General features: G+C 45.2%; 1 protein-coding gene across 1 annotated transcript in view; it reads right to left on the bottom strand.

The window, feature by feature from the left end:
- The window catches only part of LOC124616259, a 932,810-nt gene that overhangs the window by 861,331 nt on the left and 51,475 nt on the right, over positions 1-20,004 (bottom strand). Inside the window, exon 3 of the mRNA XM_047144563.1 lies at positions 18,464-18,541. Coding sequence (XP_047000519.1) covers positions 18,464-18,541 — 78 coding nt within the window. The remainder of the gene's footprint in view (positions 1-18,463; positions 18,542-20,004) is intronic.

Below are 20,004 nucleotides of genomic sequence, written 5' to 3'. Positions count from 1 at the left end.
TCGTCGAGGGGACACTGAATAGTGCACGGTACATCCAAACCGTCATCGAACCCATCGTTCTACCATTCCTAGACCGGCAAGGGAACTTGCTGTTCCAACAGGACAATGCACGTCCGCATGTATCCCGTGCCACCCAACGTGCTCTAGAAGGTGTAAGTCAACTACCCTGGCCAGCAAGATCTCCGGATCTGTCCCCCATTGAGCAGGTTTGGGACTGGATGAAGCGTCGTCTCACGCGGTCTGCACGTCCAGCACGAGCGCTGGTCCAACTGAGGTGCCAGGTGGAAATGGCATGGCAAGCCGTTCCACAGGACTACATCCAGCATCTCTACGATCGTCTCCATGGGAGAATAGCAGCCTGCATTGCTGCGAAAGGTGGATATACACTGTACTAGTGCCGACATTGTGCATGCTCTGTTGCCTGTGTCTATGTGCCTGTGGTTCTGTCAGTGTGATCATGTGATGTATCTGACCCCAGGAATGTGTCAATAAAGTTTCCCCTTCCTGGGACAATGAATTCACGGTGTTCTTATTTCAATTTCCAGGAGTGTAGCTCGAGCGAAAACATAATTCAATTAAGTCACAAACATCTGGAGCAACATTCTCTCTTACGATCTCCATTGTATCTGATACTGGGACGTTAGTAAATAACGATGTCACATCGAAGCTAACAAGAATGTCACCCGCAGATGTCCTCAGTGTGCGTATAATCTCTAAAAAATGTTTCGAATCTTTTATAAAAGTATTTGTTTTACCAACGAGATGTCCAAGTTTGCCAGATAAATGACGTGCTAAAAAATAATTCGGCGAGTTAATCCCACTGACTATAGGCCTCAAAGGAACCGATTCTTTATGTATTTTCGGTAGTCCGTACATTCTGGATGAGACAGGTATTCGAGGTGTTAGATTCTCTGTAATAGAGCTGTCCAGTATGGAGTCTGATACCAGGTTTTTCACTTTCGGAACGATTCTGTTCGTCGGATCGCTTTTTAACTTGCGATACACAGGATCAGCTAGTAGCTGTTCCATCTTCCTGTGATAATCCACAGCGTCCAAGACAACAGTAGCATTCCCCTTATCCGATTTTGTTACAACGATGCTTTCGTTTCTCATGAGTTCAATAAGAGATTTCCTTTCCTGCGCTGATATGTTACGTTTCGGAGGTTTCGATTTCCATAGAACTCTCGACACATCTTGTCTTACTTCTTCGGCCTGCACCTTCGGAAAACGGAACGAGGATGCTTCGACGGCACTTACGATTTCTTCAACAGGTATTCTCTTCGGTGTAGCTGCGAAATTCAGACCTTTGCCCAGAACTGAAACAGCTGCTTCATCGAGTACTTCAGACGAGAGATTCACCACTACTCGCTTCGGATCCACAGTAGCGACTTTCTTCTGAAATCTAACCGTTAACTTCTCGAATTTCTTTTTTTGTTTCGGAGCACTAATATCCTGCGGTAGCAGACGTTTCAACCAATAACCATTCTCCAACATAAGTGTGGAACAGTGCCTTTCTATTCAATGACGACGACCACCAATGGTATCCACAGGAGATGAGCTACCAACGCCACTTCTTTTGTATTAGACTATGACTACGGCCCACCAATGGTAGCCACACGTGTTTTAACCAATACTATCACTTCTCCAGCACGAACGTCAGAAAATTCCCCCTTTATAAGCGGACGCGACACTCGTCTCAGACAGTGTTCTACCAGTAGTGGACACCAAAAGATCCTGAGGAAGATCCCGACAGAGGGGGCGAAACGTCGAACATTTTAAAAGAAACATGACGCGGCCTAATAACCCAGAAGATTTTAACTTCAGTGACAACGGCCACGAAAGCCTGCAGACTTATATAACTATGGACAAATTAGAACAGTTGTACATAGAAGAAAATAATTGAACAATAAACTTTGGTGACGTATTCCAAAGAGGTGGCTGAACAAAAAATCTTTCCTTTAATAATTCTTAAATTACAAACAGATAAGATAAAATAATGATATTAAGCAGATGGGTGAAGAACCTGTGATTACTATTCATGTTCAGAAGCAGAAAACAAATAAACAGTTATATGTACATTTCGATATCCACACACCTTGTAGGCGATGTAGTTCCTTACGTCACCTTCTCTCATGATAGTGCGTTTTTCTCAGAAACGAGCAAGGTACTTCACATACTTAGCACTACACGCACTTCACCGTAAGTAACAAGGAACGAAGCGTCTGTAAACACGAAGTCTTTATGCCATGATTTTCAAGCAAAATCGTCTGTGTCTGCTTGTCGTTAATACTACACGTCCAGATAGTGGACGCCTTCATTTGGCCGGCCGAAGTGGCCGTGCGGTTAAAGGCGCTGCAGTCTGGAACCGCAAGACCTCTACGGTCGCAGGTTCGAATCCTGCCTCGGGCATGGATGTTTGTGATGTCCTTAGGTTAGTTAGGTTTAACTAGTTCTAAGTTCTAGGGGACTAATGACCTCAGTAGTTGAGTCCCATAGTGCTCAGAGCCATTTGAACCATTTGAGCCTTCATTTGAATATGTTTATTTTTACAGCTCCATGAATGAGCCTAAATCCTGACACTTTAGCATGTCACACAACTGCTGTAATAAGATATTAAAATATCTTTTAATGCCATTTATTTATTTTTTCCACGTTAACTAGTATTAGTCAACAGGATACAAAACTTTCTTTCAATTTTTATTGTATTATGAAACATATTTTGGATTAAATAGCACGATGCTACAACTAAAAATGAAGCCTAATACTAGTATTGCTTCTGCTCATACTTCCGCTATCACCATTACTGTTCTCGACCTTTACTGTTTCTACAAATACACTGTTGGCGCGTGAAATTGCGACACCATGAAGGCGACATGCAACAAATGTCAAACTCGCATGAAGTGGACAAAATGTTTGGAAATGCAGATGATTAGAATTTCAACGCAGCTGTGTAATGTTGGGAGGGCTAACCGCATCTGCAATATATGTGTACAGAAAAATTACGCGGAGGATCCGTCATTCAGGAATGGCATTTGAAAGTCGTTTATTTGTGAGAAAATTGTATTACACCTCGCGTAAGAAGGAGAAGTGTCGAACAGAACGCCTTGGAATTCGACGCAGTTTCTTTGTATTTCCGCAATATTGGTGCTTAAGTAGGTGTGGGTCATATGATTCTCTTGTGAATATGGAAACTGTGGTCCAGGTGAGGCAGCTCAACAACATGTAGTATCTCAACAGTCCTACGCATTGTACGGTACATAAAGAAAAGTGGCTTCTGCTCATCTTTCATGTCATCTTTGAAACCAAGATCAGCACACGCTGTTACGGCTAGTACACTTTTCTAGGTTTCTTATACACTCACTTTAACGGTGTTGCTACTTTACTGAACGAAAAGAATTCCCCTTGGAGATCATAGAGATAAGAGATATGAGAGGGACTTGCAGGAAGAATTGTAGATTTCCCAGAGACGACACGAATGAATTAGAATGCAAAAAAGAATCTAAAACTTAGTTAGATCTTTAGTTTCATAAAATTCAACACATCTGCAGTGTCAAAGACAATGACTGTGTTGAGTTTCATTACCGCTGTTACAAGTACTATTTTAATGTGGTTCTAGGAAAGGATAGATTTGTAATTAACTAGTTTAATTGATGTACATTGGAAGTATGTATTTGTTAACAGGAGACACAATGGATCAAAATCACGGCCTTACTTTTCCACGTCTGCAGATTGAAATTACTTCCAAACATAAAACTGCCGCGTTTGTTTGGCCGTCTTTCTTGCCTAGCATTATGTTTGACATAAATTTAAAAACATTCCTAACAGTGTGCGACAAATGTGTGCAAGCTATTCAGGTACATCATGCTATGATTAACTTAACCGTTTTTGTATCTTTAGTACATAGTGTCTCATAACGAACGAAGTATCCTAACAAGTTTTTTGTGGTGACCGTAATTTCTATAATTTTTCATCAACGTAAAACACATTTTTCTTCCAGGTACGCTCTCACGATTTCCACATCACTTTTCTCTTTCTTGTTTGTTAGATAGATACTTGAAGTACAATGTCATAGCTAGCCACAAAGAGAGATCTTTTCAAGGGCTGGAAGAATATCAGATCCTCGGCAGCAGATAATCATCCAAGCTTACGCATGTTGCATTTGCCGACGATCTGATTTTTAGTTGTCACCATGCCCTGACCCGTGCTTTATTGGCAAAATTTTTACATTTTCTTTATTGGTCAGTTAGATTCAATACGCCTTGTGTTATTCAAGGATTTTTACCTGTCTTGAATTTTACCTATTTCATCCTCTGCTATCTTCATAACGTCATCTCACAAAGTTACATATTCGTCTTGTATTGTCCTCCTTTCATCTGCTTCAGTCAACATTGCCTAATGGAGCCTCTGAAACTCTCAACAACTTTTTCTTTCTTTCAGTTTACACTGACCCGATTTCCTTAATTACCTACTATTCTCCAATTTCTCATCTCCTGATACATTCTTTCGATTTCTTCATCATCTTCAGAGGTAGTATGCGTACTACTATGGTGAATGTCGGCTTCATTTCTATTACAATGTATTCGGGGTACCGTTCATAGTCCCCTACTCACATTTCTTTCTCTTATTCATTACTATCCTGTCTCAATTTGCATGTATAGCCGTTGCCCCTACAACTACTGAAAGACTGCTGCCTCTCCTCAAGAACCCTATGTTTATCTGCCCTTTCCACAGATACCCCATCGTTGTGGTTGGACCTTTCTACACCACTGAGGCACGCGAACCACCCAACCTCGGCAAGGTATATGAGAAAAGCTGGAAATTTGCGTTCCTGTGGGACCAAACTGCTGAGGTTATCGGCCCCTAGGCTTACACACTACTTAATCTAACTTTAACTTACGCTAAGGACAACACCCACACCCATGCTCGAGGAAGGACTCGAACATCCGACGAGGGGAGCCGCTCTAACCGTGAGAAGACACCCTAGACCGCGCGGCTACCCCGCGCTGCAAGTATATGGACCACAAAAGCAGGTACCAAGTTGGCGAAAATCAGGGAATTGGTATTGTACAATGGCCTTATGAGAACAAGTAATATCCACTCGCAAGATCGAATTCAGTCCACGATGAACGATGGAGAGTAATTAATAATAAGCTGATGAATAGAGGCAGGAAAAATTCGTTTAAACGATAACGCGCCGAATAACGTGAATTTGAAGGTTTTTAAGGAAGTAACGCGCATTCAGCAGTTTTTTAGGAAATAACTCGAATTCGATGGTTTTTAAGGAAGTAACGCAAAATCAGCGGTTTTCAATAAAATTTCTCTGTGTCCTCGTAAGAAGAGTCGTAATTCCAGTGATGTCAGTGACATATTTAATGTTGAAATGTTCCATGTACAACTGTCGTACTACTGTTTCCAGTCGCGACGTCACCAGTGGCCTTTCGACTATCGACTTTTGCGAGCGCCTATGAACGACCAGAGTGTGAATTTCGATTATTTATATCTTTTGTAGTGTATCTGCCACAGTATGCCGTTTTAAAGCATTGGCCAATGAAAATCTATCACAAACACATCACCCTGCTCATTAAAGGCGGTTAATAACGCAGCAACGATATAAGGCTTGAAGAAATGTGATCACTGAGACTTGAGACAAAAGTCGAATGAGTAAGCCATAACGTAACGGGTAGTTTTGTGGTTTACGATACGAATGGCTATAGGTTTGTGTCCCACTGCATGCTAATATATATATTTTTCCATCATAGCATTGTCAACACAGTCTGGGTCTTTTATTACGAATGAAATGCAAGTATGTAGAAGGAGGTGGGCGCGAACACTGCCAACAACGTCATCAATCATTGAGCTTACGATTCTACCACTTTCTACAGTAAAAGTAAACGAAAAAATCCGAAAGTGTAATACAAGTATGTTCTGCAGTAAGTGATGTTAATATTTCCGTCTGATTAGAGATCGAAGAATCAAATAAATATTTAAGTATTAATTTCGAATATGCGATGAGTTGCGAATGGTTTGCTAGGCAGGTATCTTACGGGACAGCATTAATTTCTGCGACGGAAACGAGCAGCCATAAAATTCATCTTTTTGGATTTACAGCACGCTGGATTAATAACAGTACAGCAACTTGAGTTAACCGGTTTGATGTAGAAAACAGCCAAAGTTGCAACATTCAGTTATTTTTGTTTAACTGATGACAGTTTTCAAGTATCAGAACCCATTCTCAAATCATCCAAACAAATTAAGAGGTGTAATCCGTGATGGCACGCAAACCACGTTAATATTGTAGATGCTTGTGTTTAAGCCTTCAGTCAGGTTTACAGAGATCATTCACTGCAGGACAACTGTTTTGAATATGCTCGCTGCCAACCCTTGCGAATAAACAGTATTGTGTGCAATACCATTAGCATTGTGGTATTCAAGGCTGAGTACATACTTTTCTGCTTGTATTAACTTACGAATATTGTAATTAACACCGAAATGATTGTTTTCAAACTTCGTTGAAATAAGGTTCGTTTAAGCAGTTACCACGCAGCTTTCCGCGCATCCGCAGCGCTGAAAACGCATATCATTTAGCATTTAGTAATCACGAAAGCGCTACGGAGATGATAAACTCGAGTGGAAGACTCTGCAAGAGAGACGCTCAGTAGCTCCGTACGGGATTTTGTTGAAGTTTCGAGAAGATATCTCAGTATATTGCTCCCTTCTATGTATATCTCGCGAAGACACCATAAAGATAAAATCAGAGAGATTCGAGCCCACACAGAGGCATACCGACAATCTTTCTTTCTACGAACAATACGAGACTGGAATAGAAGGGAAAATTGATAGAGGTATTCAAGGTACCCTCCGCACACACCGTCAGGTGGCTTGCGGAATGTGGATGTAAATGTAGATGTAGGTATAAGCAGCGCCTACTCCCGCTTCTGGTTACTTCGAGTGTGGCAGTTTGGAGTACAACCAGTAAGAGAAAGTAGCCAGAATCTACCCCGAAACATTTTTCTGACGCTGCCAAGCTGCCAGATTCGCGCATGCACATAGCTGTCTGAATTAGAGTTGGGGCACACTTCACTTGACTCGTGTTTTGTTTGTAGCGCGTTCTTCAATCGTTTCGAAGGTATTGCAGTTCTCTTGTCGGATACTAATTTTATCATCTGCTGGTTTCTAAAACTGTTTTCTTATTCTAGAGTCGGCGACGAACTCGTATGTTCTGCGAAAATGCCTAAGCCTGCAGTAACCGCTGACGAACGGGTGCGAGAATTTGAAATCGATGGTTTATATGCTCCCGATAAGTTAACAGTATTTTGCAAATTCTGCAATATTAGAGTTTCGTGGGAGCGTAAAGATTCTATAGTGAAACATGTGTAGACAGAAAAACATAAGGACAACAAGTTGAAGCAGACCAGTTTCCCAATAAAGCTGTAGTCTACAATTAGCAGCAGCTTTGGATCTGCAAAAAGGAAGAAGAGCCATTGTGAATATCTGGCCCAAAGGACTGTAGAAACATTTTTGAGGGCCAACATTCTACCCCACAAACTGCAGAACGGTGGATGAACGAGTTCACTGAAGGTCAGCAGTGGTGTTACTTTTTTTATTTATTATGTGGCTACAGCCTGCCTCAGAATTATTTTGGTATATCTTCACTTTACGTGTACTCTCGATCGGTTCAAAACTGCACAGTCTGTACGTTTCATATTTGATAAAACTATAGGGGGGACCAGGGCAATTAGAATAGAAATTAAATACTTGCAAAGCTTCGAAAGAAAGCAACCTAGATATTTTAGTTAAAATTTATATTAATGCTTAGACTTCCCTAATTTTCTCATCTTTGTATCTTGTGTCAGGAGCAAACATTTATTAATTAAAAAAAATAATAATGTTAAGTCTGTAACTGTATGTTCCAAGTACCACATCTGTGGGTATTGGAACAACGTGTCCAACTCCTTCGTACTTATAATGAATGTATGTATTGTAGGGCTGTTAGGGACGTACCGAACGTCAGTACTACATAGCTTGAAATATTCACCAAAATCTAATTAGTGAATCTTAAATAATGGTATTAATTTAGGCATAAAAGTTGACTGTTACAAATCTGCCACAAATTCTTGGTGCCTTTAACTTGCTTGGTTTACTGTTTGTAGGCCATTGTTCTAATAACCTAATAACCCAGTATTCCAATTACCCCAGTCACCCCCCTCCCCCCCCCCCCCCCGACCTATTTTGCTCTTGTACAATATCATATTATTTTGAAAGATCAAATACCTAACACACTATTCTTTTTAGGTGCTGGTAACAATCCATGTGTTAAAACAATGAGAGAGACTATTGTGCCTTCCATTCAACAGCAAAGGGAAACAGAGTCTAGTACCTTCCGCCACGGAAGTCGAACACGCAGCAAAACATCCATCTCCTACCCGCCATCCCCAACCCCCGTGTCGCCTGCCGACCCTCACCGCCGTGATCACTCGGCTCAGTCCGTCGATCATGGAGGAGGAGGGGTTGGCGGAGCTCAAGGCGCATTTCCACGCTGGAGGTGCGGGCGGTCGGCGTATTTGCAACTCAGCCGGCCCCATGCGCCTTATGTGGGTTTTCTCCGAGGATGCCCCCTCCATTGACCATCTCCTGAAGGAAGGTGCCCTCCTCTTCAACCAGCGCTATAAGGTCGACCCCTCCCATTCCCCTCCTCAATCCCTGCACCACAAGAGGTGTCTGCACTATAACACACACCCAACAGCCGAGTGCCGCGAGGCCCCCACCTGCCCGCATTGTAGGCAAGTGCACTTCCTCCGGCAGTGCCCTAACCTTCAATCCCCTCTCTCCTGCAATACCTGCAATCTCCCCCATCCCACCTACTCCCAAAAGTGTAAATCCCGACCCCCTCCGAACACTCCCGAACTCACCGTCCCTGTCCATCCTCTGGACGCCCCCACCACTCCTGCCAATTCTCTTCGTCCTCCCCCACCGCTGAGGACATCATCAGGTTCCTCACTATTGTCCTACAAAACGTCCACCCTTTCCAGCGCCCTCCCACCCTCCAACAGGTCTCCCTCGCCGCCTGTTCCATTTTCCACTTAAAAATGTATGCCACCTACTCCAACAACCAGGCCCATTTCATCTTCTCCCGTCTTGACACCCTTGTCTAATTCCCTGTCATGGCACGACAGCACCGTATCGTTTCAACAACATCCACTCCCTTCCTGCCAACAAGAACCTCTTCCTGCACACCCTTGCCACCCACCGCGTGGATGCCTTCCTCCTCAATGAAACCTTCCTCCAACCCCACCACACCATGCACACTTCACCCTACCTCTTTCACCGCTCCGGTAATCCCCTCCCGAATGCGCGTGGCAGAGTTGCCATTGGTCACCACCGGCAGATCCCCGTTCGACTCCAACCTCTCCTTCCTGAGCCCACCGAACACCTGATCCTTAGTCTCTTCTTCCCCGGCCTTACCGTTACCTGCGCCACCAACTATGTCCGCCCTAATGCCCCTATTCCCTTCGATTTCCTCTCCCACATTGACCATACCTTCTCCTTGTACGTGATCGCCGCCGACCTCAACATCCATAGTCATTCCACCGCACAGTTACAGTGGTGGCATCGGTCCCTCTCCTCCCTTCAAGGCGACCTCATCCCCATCCCCCAGCACACCCATCCCGAATTCAATTCCACTCCTGATGTTATCCTTTCTTCCCCCAACCTCCTTGGCCGCATAATGGTGGATGTCCTGGAGCCTATTGGTAGCGACCATTTCCCTGTCCTCCTCACCATTTCCGAGGTCGTCACCTCCGCCCCGATCCTCGTAATGACCCTCCCCCTAAGTATGTACATGACTATTCCCGTGCCAACTGGAATGCCTACCGGGATACCCTCTTCACCCAGGTCGATAGCCACCCCTTCACCAAGTACCACCCCGACGATGTAACCCATGCCACCTCCTTTCTCCAGCAGACCTTGTCTGAGGCCATGGAGGCCCACGTCCCTACTGTCGCCATCCACCCCCACTGTCCTACCTTACCCCCACAGGTCGTCCTCCTCCTCCGTGAATCCCGCCGTCTCTACCGTGCCTTTCTCCACACACACGTGACCCAGACACACTACGATGCCACCGGCAACTCCAGCGACACATTCGTAATTTGCTTGCAGCTAAGAAGTGCCAGAACTGGTGACAGACATGCACCCGTTTAAATGCTACCCTACCTATCAACTCGTCCAAGTTCTGGTCAGCCGTCAGTCACCTTACTGGAACTAAACCCTCCCCCTACTATCCTCTTCTCCATGATGATCACCCCTTCCCTGACACCCTTAGTAAGGCCAATCACTTTGCCTCCTACCTCTCCGATGTGTTTTCTATCCCCGATGATCCCCAGTTCGATTACTCCCTCTTCCCAGTTGTCCGTGATCAAACTGACACCTCTGTCCCTCCCTTCGCACCTGGTTTCCAGTACTTGGACAACATTGCACACATGGAACTCTATGCCCCTATCACTACACAGGATCTCATTGCTATACTCCACACAAAATGCAATACCGCTCCTGGTCACGATCGTGTCACCTACCGTCACCTTCGTGAAACTCCTGTCTCTTCCCTCTCCACTCTGGCCAGGCTCTACAATGTATTCCTGTCCACCGGTTACTACCCCGACCTGTGGAAAACTTCCCATATCCTGATTTTCCTTAAATCTGGCAAACCGCCATCCCCCGTCTCCTCCTACCATCCCGTCAGCCTTATCTCGGTCTTCAGCAAGGTCCTGGAATCTATCCTCACCCGACGCATCCACCAGCATCTCCGCCAGCACCGTCTCCTTCCTGTTACCCAGTGTGGCTTTCGGCTGTCCTTCTCTGCCAACGACTTTCTCCTTCAGCTCACTTATCTCCTTTCTGACCAGCTTAATTCCCGTTGCTCCGCAATCTTCCTCTCCCTGGACCTCGAACGTGGTTATGACCGCATATGGCATTCTGGTCTCCTCTTCAAGCTCCAAACCTTCGCCCTTCCCATTAACTACGTCCGTCTGATCGGCTCCTTTCTCTCCCACCATCCTTCCTGTCACCATCCATAACACAGATTCCTACACCTTTTTCCCCTCCGCCGATGTGCCCCAAGGCTCCATCCTCTCCCCCCTTCTGTACCTTTTGTACATGGCGGACATGCCGCCGCCGTCACCCCCCATCCACCTTCTCCAGTTTGCTGATGACAACACCTTCCTTGCTCTTGCCCCCACCCTGCAGCGCTCCCAACACCTTCTCCAATCCCATCTTGACCGGTTCACCACTTGGTGCAACCAGTGGTTGCTCAAGGTCAATACCTCCAAAACCCAGGCGATCATTGTAGGTAAAGCCACCCCTTCCTTCCGCCTCCTTGATTTCTATCTCACCATCTATGGCCATCCTATCGCCCTCACTGCCACCCTTAAGTACCTTGGCGTCACCCTCGACTGTCGCCTCTCCTGGACAATCCAAGCCAAGGCACGCTCCCGACTCTGTCTCCTCAAGCTCCTTTCCGGTTGTACGTGGGGTCTGGACCCCTCCACCATGCTCCACACCTATAAATCCCTCATCCGCCCTATCCTTTGTTACGCCCATTCGGCCTGGATATCCGCCCCCCCTACCTTTTATAAATCCCTTCAAATCCTTGAACGCCATGCTCTCCGCCTCGCCTATCGCATCCGTCTTCCCTCCCCCACGTGGATCCTGTACGATCTCATTCTGTTCCCCCACCTCCTCCTTTTCCTTGAAAGGATACGGATCCTGTACACCTCCCACAAACTCGATCCTCCTCACCCGCTTGTCTCGCCCGCTGCCGCGCCTGTATTTCCATGTCCCACCCGGTCTCCATCTCTCCACCCTCTCCCAATGTGGCTTCTGCCAGCTCCCCCTCCCTGATGTTGTCCTCCTCCCCACCCTCTACCCCTCCTATCAACTTTTATCCTGCCCCACCACTTCCTGTGTCCTTTCCTTTAGGCACCCTCCCTCCCTTCTCTCTCCTTTTCTCCCATCCCCCTTCCTCCATCCCTCTTCCCCCGGGCTTCCCCTCCCCCTTCCTCCCTTCCCCCTATCTCCTCTGCCCATGGCATCTCTGCTCTCCGCTCTCCCTCTCCCCTCCGCCCCTCTCCCTCCTTTCTTGGCAGGTCCCCGGACTCGCACACGCTACGTGGACTTTCGCGCGCCGGAGATCATCGCCATCAATGTCTCGTGTGTGCCGTCGTGTTTAGCTTTCAGTGTTTACCGTCGCACTCCATCGTTCACCTGTGCCATCGCCATCTTCATTGTTTGTGCATCGTCTCAACAGTTTGCAGTGTGGATTATCGACGAGTGTGAACGGCTCCGTGTTTGTCTTTATGTGTCTACTGTTTTATTGCCCACTGTTCTGTAACTTATGTGTATTCTTACTGTTTTTTCTCATTGTGTATTCTATGGCTGAAGAGCTGCGTAAAATGCTGCTGACAGCCTGCCTGATGTACAGTTTTTAAAATAACAATAAAGTAAAAAAAAAAAAAACCTAGTCCAGCCAGTCTGGTACTCGCTCTGGATTTCGTTTCTATCTCGGCGGTAGTGCGTTCTGGTCGTTGCTCATTGTTGACACTTGCCTGGCTCTGATTCCGAGTGGATTTACGTTTGGTGTTTGGCGTTGTGGTTTCCACAAGCCTCCGTTGTTTATCTCTTCCTTGTTGTGTCGCTCATAGTCGGTCGTGGTCGGTTGTTGTCAGTTGTCGTTGGTCTGTCGTCCGACTCATCCTGTGTTTACCCGGTGGTGCGTGCTCCACTGCCGGCGGCTTCCCCGCCTGGCGGCTCCGATCCGCAGGCGAAGGCGTTCCCGCTGTTGGTTGTGGTTACTACACAGAGGAAATGGAACAACTAGCAGGGAAAGGTGTTATATCTGCCGACGAGACCACTGACAGAAGGGGCCGTTGTGTTTTTGCTGTTTTGTTGAGAATTATAGAAGCTTGGAATGAGCAGAAACTTTTTGTGGCACTACACCATGGTTTCCTATTTCTGTGTCATTGCTAAACCACGCCTCTACTACCCTGCGAGTGCTATATACTGGAGTATGAATGTAGATAGAGACTGAGAAGTACATTCATTCGGCGTTAATTGTTGGATATATACACCAATATATATCAGATCACCTCCATTATACCGATGCAGTTAGGTTATCTACATATTTATACCACATCGATCATAGTGCGGAATTTCCAGTTACGATTGAACATCTGTATCTGTGTGGATGGCAGTCACAAAATATGATTGAAAGATCACCCCACTATGTCTTTGACCAACCCTTACTTTTACACTGTCTCTGATTTAATTTGGAACTGTCGAGAAGTTGAGGGTACTATACTCACTCCATCTGACGTCTAGTGAAGGAGAAGATTGAGCTGAGTTCGACGTAATCAATACATTCTATATTATGATTTCTGGAAGAGCATAACACGTGCTCCAAAAGTGCACAACAAACCGGGACTCTCGTTCCAACACCATAACTGCGATCTGTGGAGACTGTTCCACATCAATCGTACTCATGGCACCCATCCACGTGCACACGTTCGCTCTAGATGCGTGTGTGCTGACGAGGTTAGCATTCTTTATAGGTGTATAGTAGATATGAGCCTGAAGACATTTGAGAGTGTTGTGGCGATATAACAGACGGTTAAGAAGAAGAAGAAGAAAAAGAGACGTGTGGTTTATGCACGACGAAATTAGTTTGAAACATTTTACACAAATCACTTGTGCTATTAATTCTGGAGTATTGTTCTAGTGTTTGTAGTCCATACTAAGAAGATATTGGAAAGAGAGAAATGATCGTAGAACATAAACACACTCCTAAGGTTACATGGTTCTGCACACAAACACTCTATAATAATAAAGCTGTGTATTTTCGGATGTATTAGTGGTGTGAAATGCAACGCTGTCAATATTCCAATGCAGAAATTATATATTTCCAACATCTGACGAAGTTTAAGATAGTAAAACTACTACCTTCTACACCAAAGACAAAACGTAGATTCTTTGTGGCATGCACTATATAGCTTTCTGGATGAGTATAACGCCCACTGTTTACAACCGACTTCGGTTTGGAAATTATGCTGTGCTCGCATCAGTTCTATCAACTGATCTTCAGCAACGGAAAATGCATAGAACGACAACATTTTATGAGGAAATAGATATGCGCATAGCAGCGGTGTTTGGCATGTGAAATTACACGTCATGTTCCACTAACTCTGTGAACAGAACATAGTCTCTTCCACAAAAATCATCTGTCAGGCACATGTGCACCCAGGGATTGCACTATCTAACAAATCTATGTCACTGACTTAGAATCACTACAGCTATGAACCTGAAGACTCGATTTATGTCTAGGATGTGGCAGGGAAGTAGAGAAGTTCGTATATATCTTCCTTCGTCTAGAGGAGGCGCAGAACTATGTTTTCGATCGGTTAGGTGGACGTAATTCATCATACGTACACTATGTGATCAAAAGTATTCGGTCACCCCCAAAAACACGTTTTTCATATTAGGTAATAGGTGCATTGTGCTGCCACCTACTGCCAGGTAGTCCATATTAGCGGCCTCAGTAATCATTAGACATCGTGAGAGAGCAGAATGAGGCGCTTCGCGGAACTCACGGACTTCGAACGTGGTCAGGTGATTGGGTGTCACTTGTGTCATACGTCTGTACACGAGATTTCCACACTCCTCAACATCCCTAGGTCCACCGTTTCCGATGTGCTAGTGAAGTAGAAACGTAAAGGGACACGTACATCACAAAAGCGTCAAAAGCGTACAGGCCGGCCTCGTCTGCCCACTGTTGAAGAGAGTTGTAGTGTGCAATAGGCGGACATCTATCCAGACCATCAAAGCGCAATTCCAAACTGCATCAGGATCCACTGCAAGTATAATGACAGCTAGGCGAGAGGTGAGAAAACTTGGATTTCATGGTCGAGCGGCTGCTCATAAGCCACAAATCACACCTGTAAATCCCAAATGACGCCTCGCTTGGTGTAAGGATCGTAAACATTGGACGATTGAACACTGGGGAAACGCTGTGTGGAGTGACGAATCACGGTACACAATGTGGCGATCCGATGGCAGGGTGTGGGTATGGCGAATGCCCGGTGAACTTCATCTGCCAGAGTGTGTAGTGCCAACAGTAAAGTTCCGAGGCGGTGGTGTTATGGTGTTGTGTTTTTCATGGAGGGAGCTTGCACCTCTTGTGGTTTTGTGTGGCACTATCACAGCACAGGCCTACACTGATGTCTTAAGCACCTTCTTGCTTCCCACTGTTAAGGATCAATTCGGGGATGGTGATAGCATCTTTCAACAAGATCGACCACATGTTCATCGTGCACGGCTTGTGGCGGAGTGGTTACTCGACAATAACATCCCTGTAATGGAGTGGCCTGCACAGAGTCCTGACTTGAATCCTACAAAGCAGCTTTGCTATGTTTTGGAATGCCGACTTCATGCCAGGCCTCACCGACCGACATCGATACCACTCCTCAGTGCAGTAATCCGTGAAGAATGGACTGTCATTCCCCAAGCAATCTTACAGCACCTGATTGGTCGTCTGCCTGCACGAGTGGAAGCTGTCATCAAGGCTAAGGGTGGGCCAACACCATACTGAATTCCAGTATTACCGATGGAGAGCGCCATGAACTTGTAAGTCATTTTCATCCAGGTGTCCGGATATTTTTGATCACATAGTGTATGTATGATGAATTATGTCCACCTAACCGATCGAAAACATATTTCTGCGCCTCCTCTAGACGAAGGAAGATATATACGAACTACTCTACTTCCCTGCCACATCCTAGACATAAATCAAGTCTTCAGGTTCATAGCTGTAGTGATTGGAAGTCCTCTGCCGACTGTGGTATGGGGGAGGTTTGCTGTTAACGATTACAGGTAGATAGGACTCTAAGTCACTCACAGAAAACGCAGTTGTATAGGAGTCGAATGTAAGTTATACCACACGAGTGATACAGCCCGCCGGCCGGAGTGGCCGAGCGGTTCTAGGTGCTATAGTCTGGAGCCGCGCTACCGCAACGGTCGCAGGTTCGAATCCTGCCTCGGGCATGGATGTGTGTGATGTCCTTAGGTTAGTTAGGTTTAAGTAGTTCTAAGTTCTAGGGGACTGATGACCTCAGCAGTTAAGTCCCATAGTGCTCCGAGCCATTTGAACCATTTGATATAGCCCAAGAGAACAATGGAAAAAATGGTCAAATGTGCGATTAATGACCTACCACAAGATCTCTTTCTCTCTAGAGTGCATCGTCAGTCTACCATTAAATCCTACCCTGTTACAACCCCTCTCAACCGATTAATCCGTCTACCCTCTATCATCCTTTAACGCAGAATCATGCTAATTTAGAGGCAGATGGTCCTCTTCCCTAGGAAAACATCCAAGACAACAGTCAATTTGCGTGTATCAGTATTACCTCAGTAGATATACCAATTACATAAAACTGCTCTGTAAGATATTTCTAAGACCCTGCATGATTATGATTGGTAGAGAGTACAGAGAAGCACTTTGTAAATACTGTTTGTCACAGATTAGACCAGTTACACAGTCTTGCACAGGGTCAAACACGTGAGCCCGTTCTTTAGTTGTATACTGCATTCCCCAAGATGGTAATGGAGTGCTCTTTGGTTAAGGAAGACGGAAAATGTATCGTAGTCACATGTCCATACACTTCAAAAATATCTATAAGGTGGTTAACAATAACTTTGGGATCACATCTGTGCTTGTGATCCGACATAAATAAATTTATTACTCTACATTTAGCGGACACAGAACGGAAGTTAATTGTAGGCACATGTCCTGACACTTCATGAAAATCTAAAGGTGGTTGCCAATAACTTTGGGGTCGCACCTGGGTTTGTGATCCAACGTAAATAAATTTATTACACTACAGTCGGTGGTCATCCACATTAAACAATCTACTCCATCCGTATTAACGTTGTACACGGATGATCAGCTTCCCTGGTTCCCAGTGCTTCCATGTCATCTTTTTGTCGTATTCCTCGTGCTCTCACACACTCGTTTCATTTAAGAGAATTTTCCTGCACCAAGCAGCCATGTGAGTACTCCTTCATTCTCCCTCAATTTTCCCACATTTTGACGTATTTTCTCTCAATTCACTTATATTTTCCGTCAAGTTTTGTAACACACACAGAAATGGAGCAGTTGTGCTAGGTGTTGTCATCTATAATACAAAAAAATGGTTCAAATGGCTCTGAGCACTATGGGACTTAACATCTATGGTCATCAGTCCCCTAGAACTTAGAACTACTTAAACCTAACTAACCTAAGGACACCACATAACACCCAGCCATCACGAGGCAGAGAAAATCCCCGACCCCGCCGGGAATCGAACCCGGGAACCCGGGCGTGGGAAGCGAGAACGCTACCGCACGACCACGAGATGCGGGCTATAATACATTTACAAGCAATTTTAGAATACATGCCCAGAAGTTAGGTCACGATCACATGTGCAGAAGTCAGTAAAATTACGAACATTGATGGAAATACCTATAATTAGAGGGAAAATACGCCAAAATGCGGGAAAATTGAGGGGGAATGAGAGAGTAGGTACATCTCTGTTTGATGCAGGAAAATTCTTAGACATGTGAATCAATGTGTGATGGCAAGAGGAGTACAAGAAAAAGTCGACATGGAAACACTGCGAACCAGGGAAATAATAATTTTTCGTGGACAGCGATAAAGACAACTGGGACAGATTGTTTAACGTGGATGGCCACTAACTGTAGTGCAAAAAATTTATATATGTCGGAATACGAGTCTGAGCGTGATCCCAAAGTCATCAGCAACTACCTTAAAGATTTTTATAAAGTTTCTGGACAAGTGCCTATGATAAACTTACCATCCTCATTACCTAAAGAGCAATTTATTACCAGCTTGGACTCCCCTAACAAGATCCTCACATGTTTTTGTCACACTATCGACTGTGGTGTTTATTACTGTACACCAACACATATCAGAGATGTCTTTCCAGCCCTTTTGTCCATTGGAGCACTGTTGATTATCACATAGTGCCAGACGCCTGTACTTAACAACATGTGTTTGAGAGTCTCTTGGTGGGATGCATCAACTTTCAGAAGCGCTGTCTGTCCTCGAATCTGACTTCCTGGGAGACCTAAGTGTTAAATAATTTCTTAGGACTGAAGATTATCAAGACACCTAACTGGTGTATGTGGACATACCACAATTTTTTCGGATGCTATATGCACATAAACGATAATCTCACTGCTTGTTTGAAATGTATATGCGTTAGGGCATACAATTACTGCAGTCAGTATTCCAACATATGCATTCCACCTGCACAATGAAAATAGCTTAGAACAGGCACCATCCCAATACTTACAGCATCCATTTCCATTTGACAGTGCACCATGCTTATGTGGATCTTCTCTCCTGTTTACCTGTAGGCTTTACCTGTAGATCCTGAGGTCGCCTTTCACCTTCATGTTGTAGTGGAGGAATCCATCAATATCCTCCTTCTGGATGCCAATTCTGTGAAGCATCACACAGCACACAATCTACTCTTCAGAAAGGTCTTCAATTGTATGCAATTTGCATGGCCAGCCAACAGAAAACAACTACAAAACCCAGAACTTCAGGCCTTTTGGGATCGTTGAAATAAACTCTCTATACTAATGGTTTTTACTGCTCCAAGGAGAAAATGGGTGAATGCAAGTTGCAATCTCCAACAGAAAGCCCTGATAGAGGGCCCTGTAACTCTGCCACCATGGGCACAGGAGTGATAGGGGAGAGAGTGGAGTGATCCTCACAAAACAAATGAACAGACATCACATGTACTGTCAAGGAACTGACATAGCATCACATGCAGTGTTTCTACTTGTACCACCGACCAGTCCAATTCTGTGTCCCCTGCCTATAGATATTTCCTATGGACATCCACGTTAACCCCCTTATCAAGGCTTTATCTGATTTCGCTGGCCCCTTTCTGGGGACCACATGGCTCATTGTGGTTGATGCAGGCTATGTATGTGCAATTGTGTTACTTCCACTGCCACCATCTGGATCTTAACCAGGATATTTTGCTTAGAGGGTTTCCCAGGAACGATTTTAACAGATAACAGTCCCTAATTTACTTCCATAGATTACCAGGAATTCTGTATGCATGTATGCAATCTGCGCAATGAAACTGTCCCAGAACCAGCTTTTTCTCAACACTTACAACATCCATTTCTATTCGACAGTGCGCCATGCTAAGGTGGATCTTCTCTCCCATTTATCTGTAGGATCTGTAGCCTCATTTGTGTCATGGATGCCTTCCATCACTTCCACTGCCACCATGCAGACCTTAACCAGAATATTTTCCTTAGACAGTTTGTAAATTTAACAGGAGCACATCAGTCCATAGAGCCCCATTCCACCCTGCTTCAAATGGCGTGGTGGGGCATTTGTAAGTACTAATCTCTGCCAGTATCGCTCAGTCACCCATGCAGTCTCTCTTTTTATTTCATCTTACCGGGGACACACTCACAGGCAGAGGGGTGGGGGTGGTCACCCACTGAGAGAAAACACAGATGCATGTTACATTCCCAGCTGACACTTCCAGCACATCAGCCCTCCCACCCCTGTCATGACAGGTATGCCCCACAAGACCCAGTCTGGGCAAATATATGTGCAAGGGGTAGGCTACGATGGGTCTGAGCAACCATTTGGCCCCTCCTAGGAATAGCCATGGTAGAATTTCTTTTACTGATGGGTCGAGCCACAGGCACCACCTTAACCAACTTCGCTGGCAGGGAACATCATAACTAACAAGAAATCTGTTACCACTGTTTGTTCCAGAAATACTGGCACCAGCAGCTGACAATGATCAGGTGCGAGCCTAGGAAATCTCCATCCAACCACTGGCAGCGCAACAGCAGTCCCATCCTGATGGACATCGATTCGCCACTTGGCCCTTCCCCCCTGGGGTCGGAGGTTTCAGACGTCAGTGAGGC

The sequence above is a fragment of the Schistocerca americana genome, chromosome 5 (genome assembly GCF_021461395.2).
Source record: "Schistocerca americana isolate TAMUIC-IGC-003095 chromosome 5, iqSchAmer2.1, whole genome shotgun sequence".
Taxonomy (NCBI): Eukaryota; Metazoa; Arthropoda; class Insecta; order Orthoptera; family Acrididae; genus Schistocerca; species Schistocerca americana.
The sequence above is the reverse complement of the archived record's forward strand: the minus strand, read 5'-3'. Positions and strand labels throughout refer to the sequence as shown.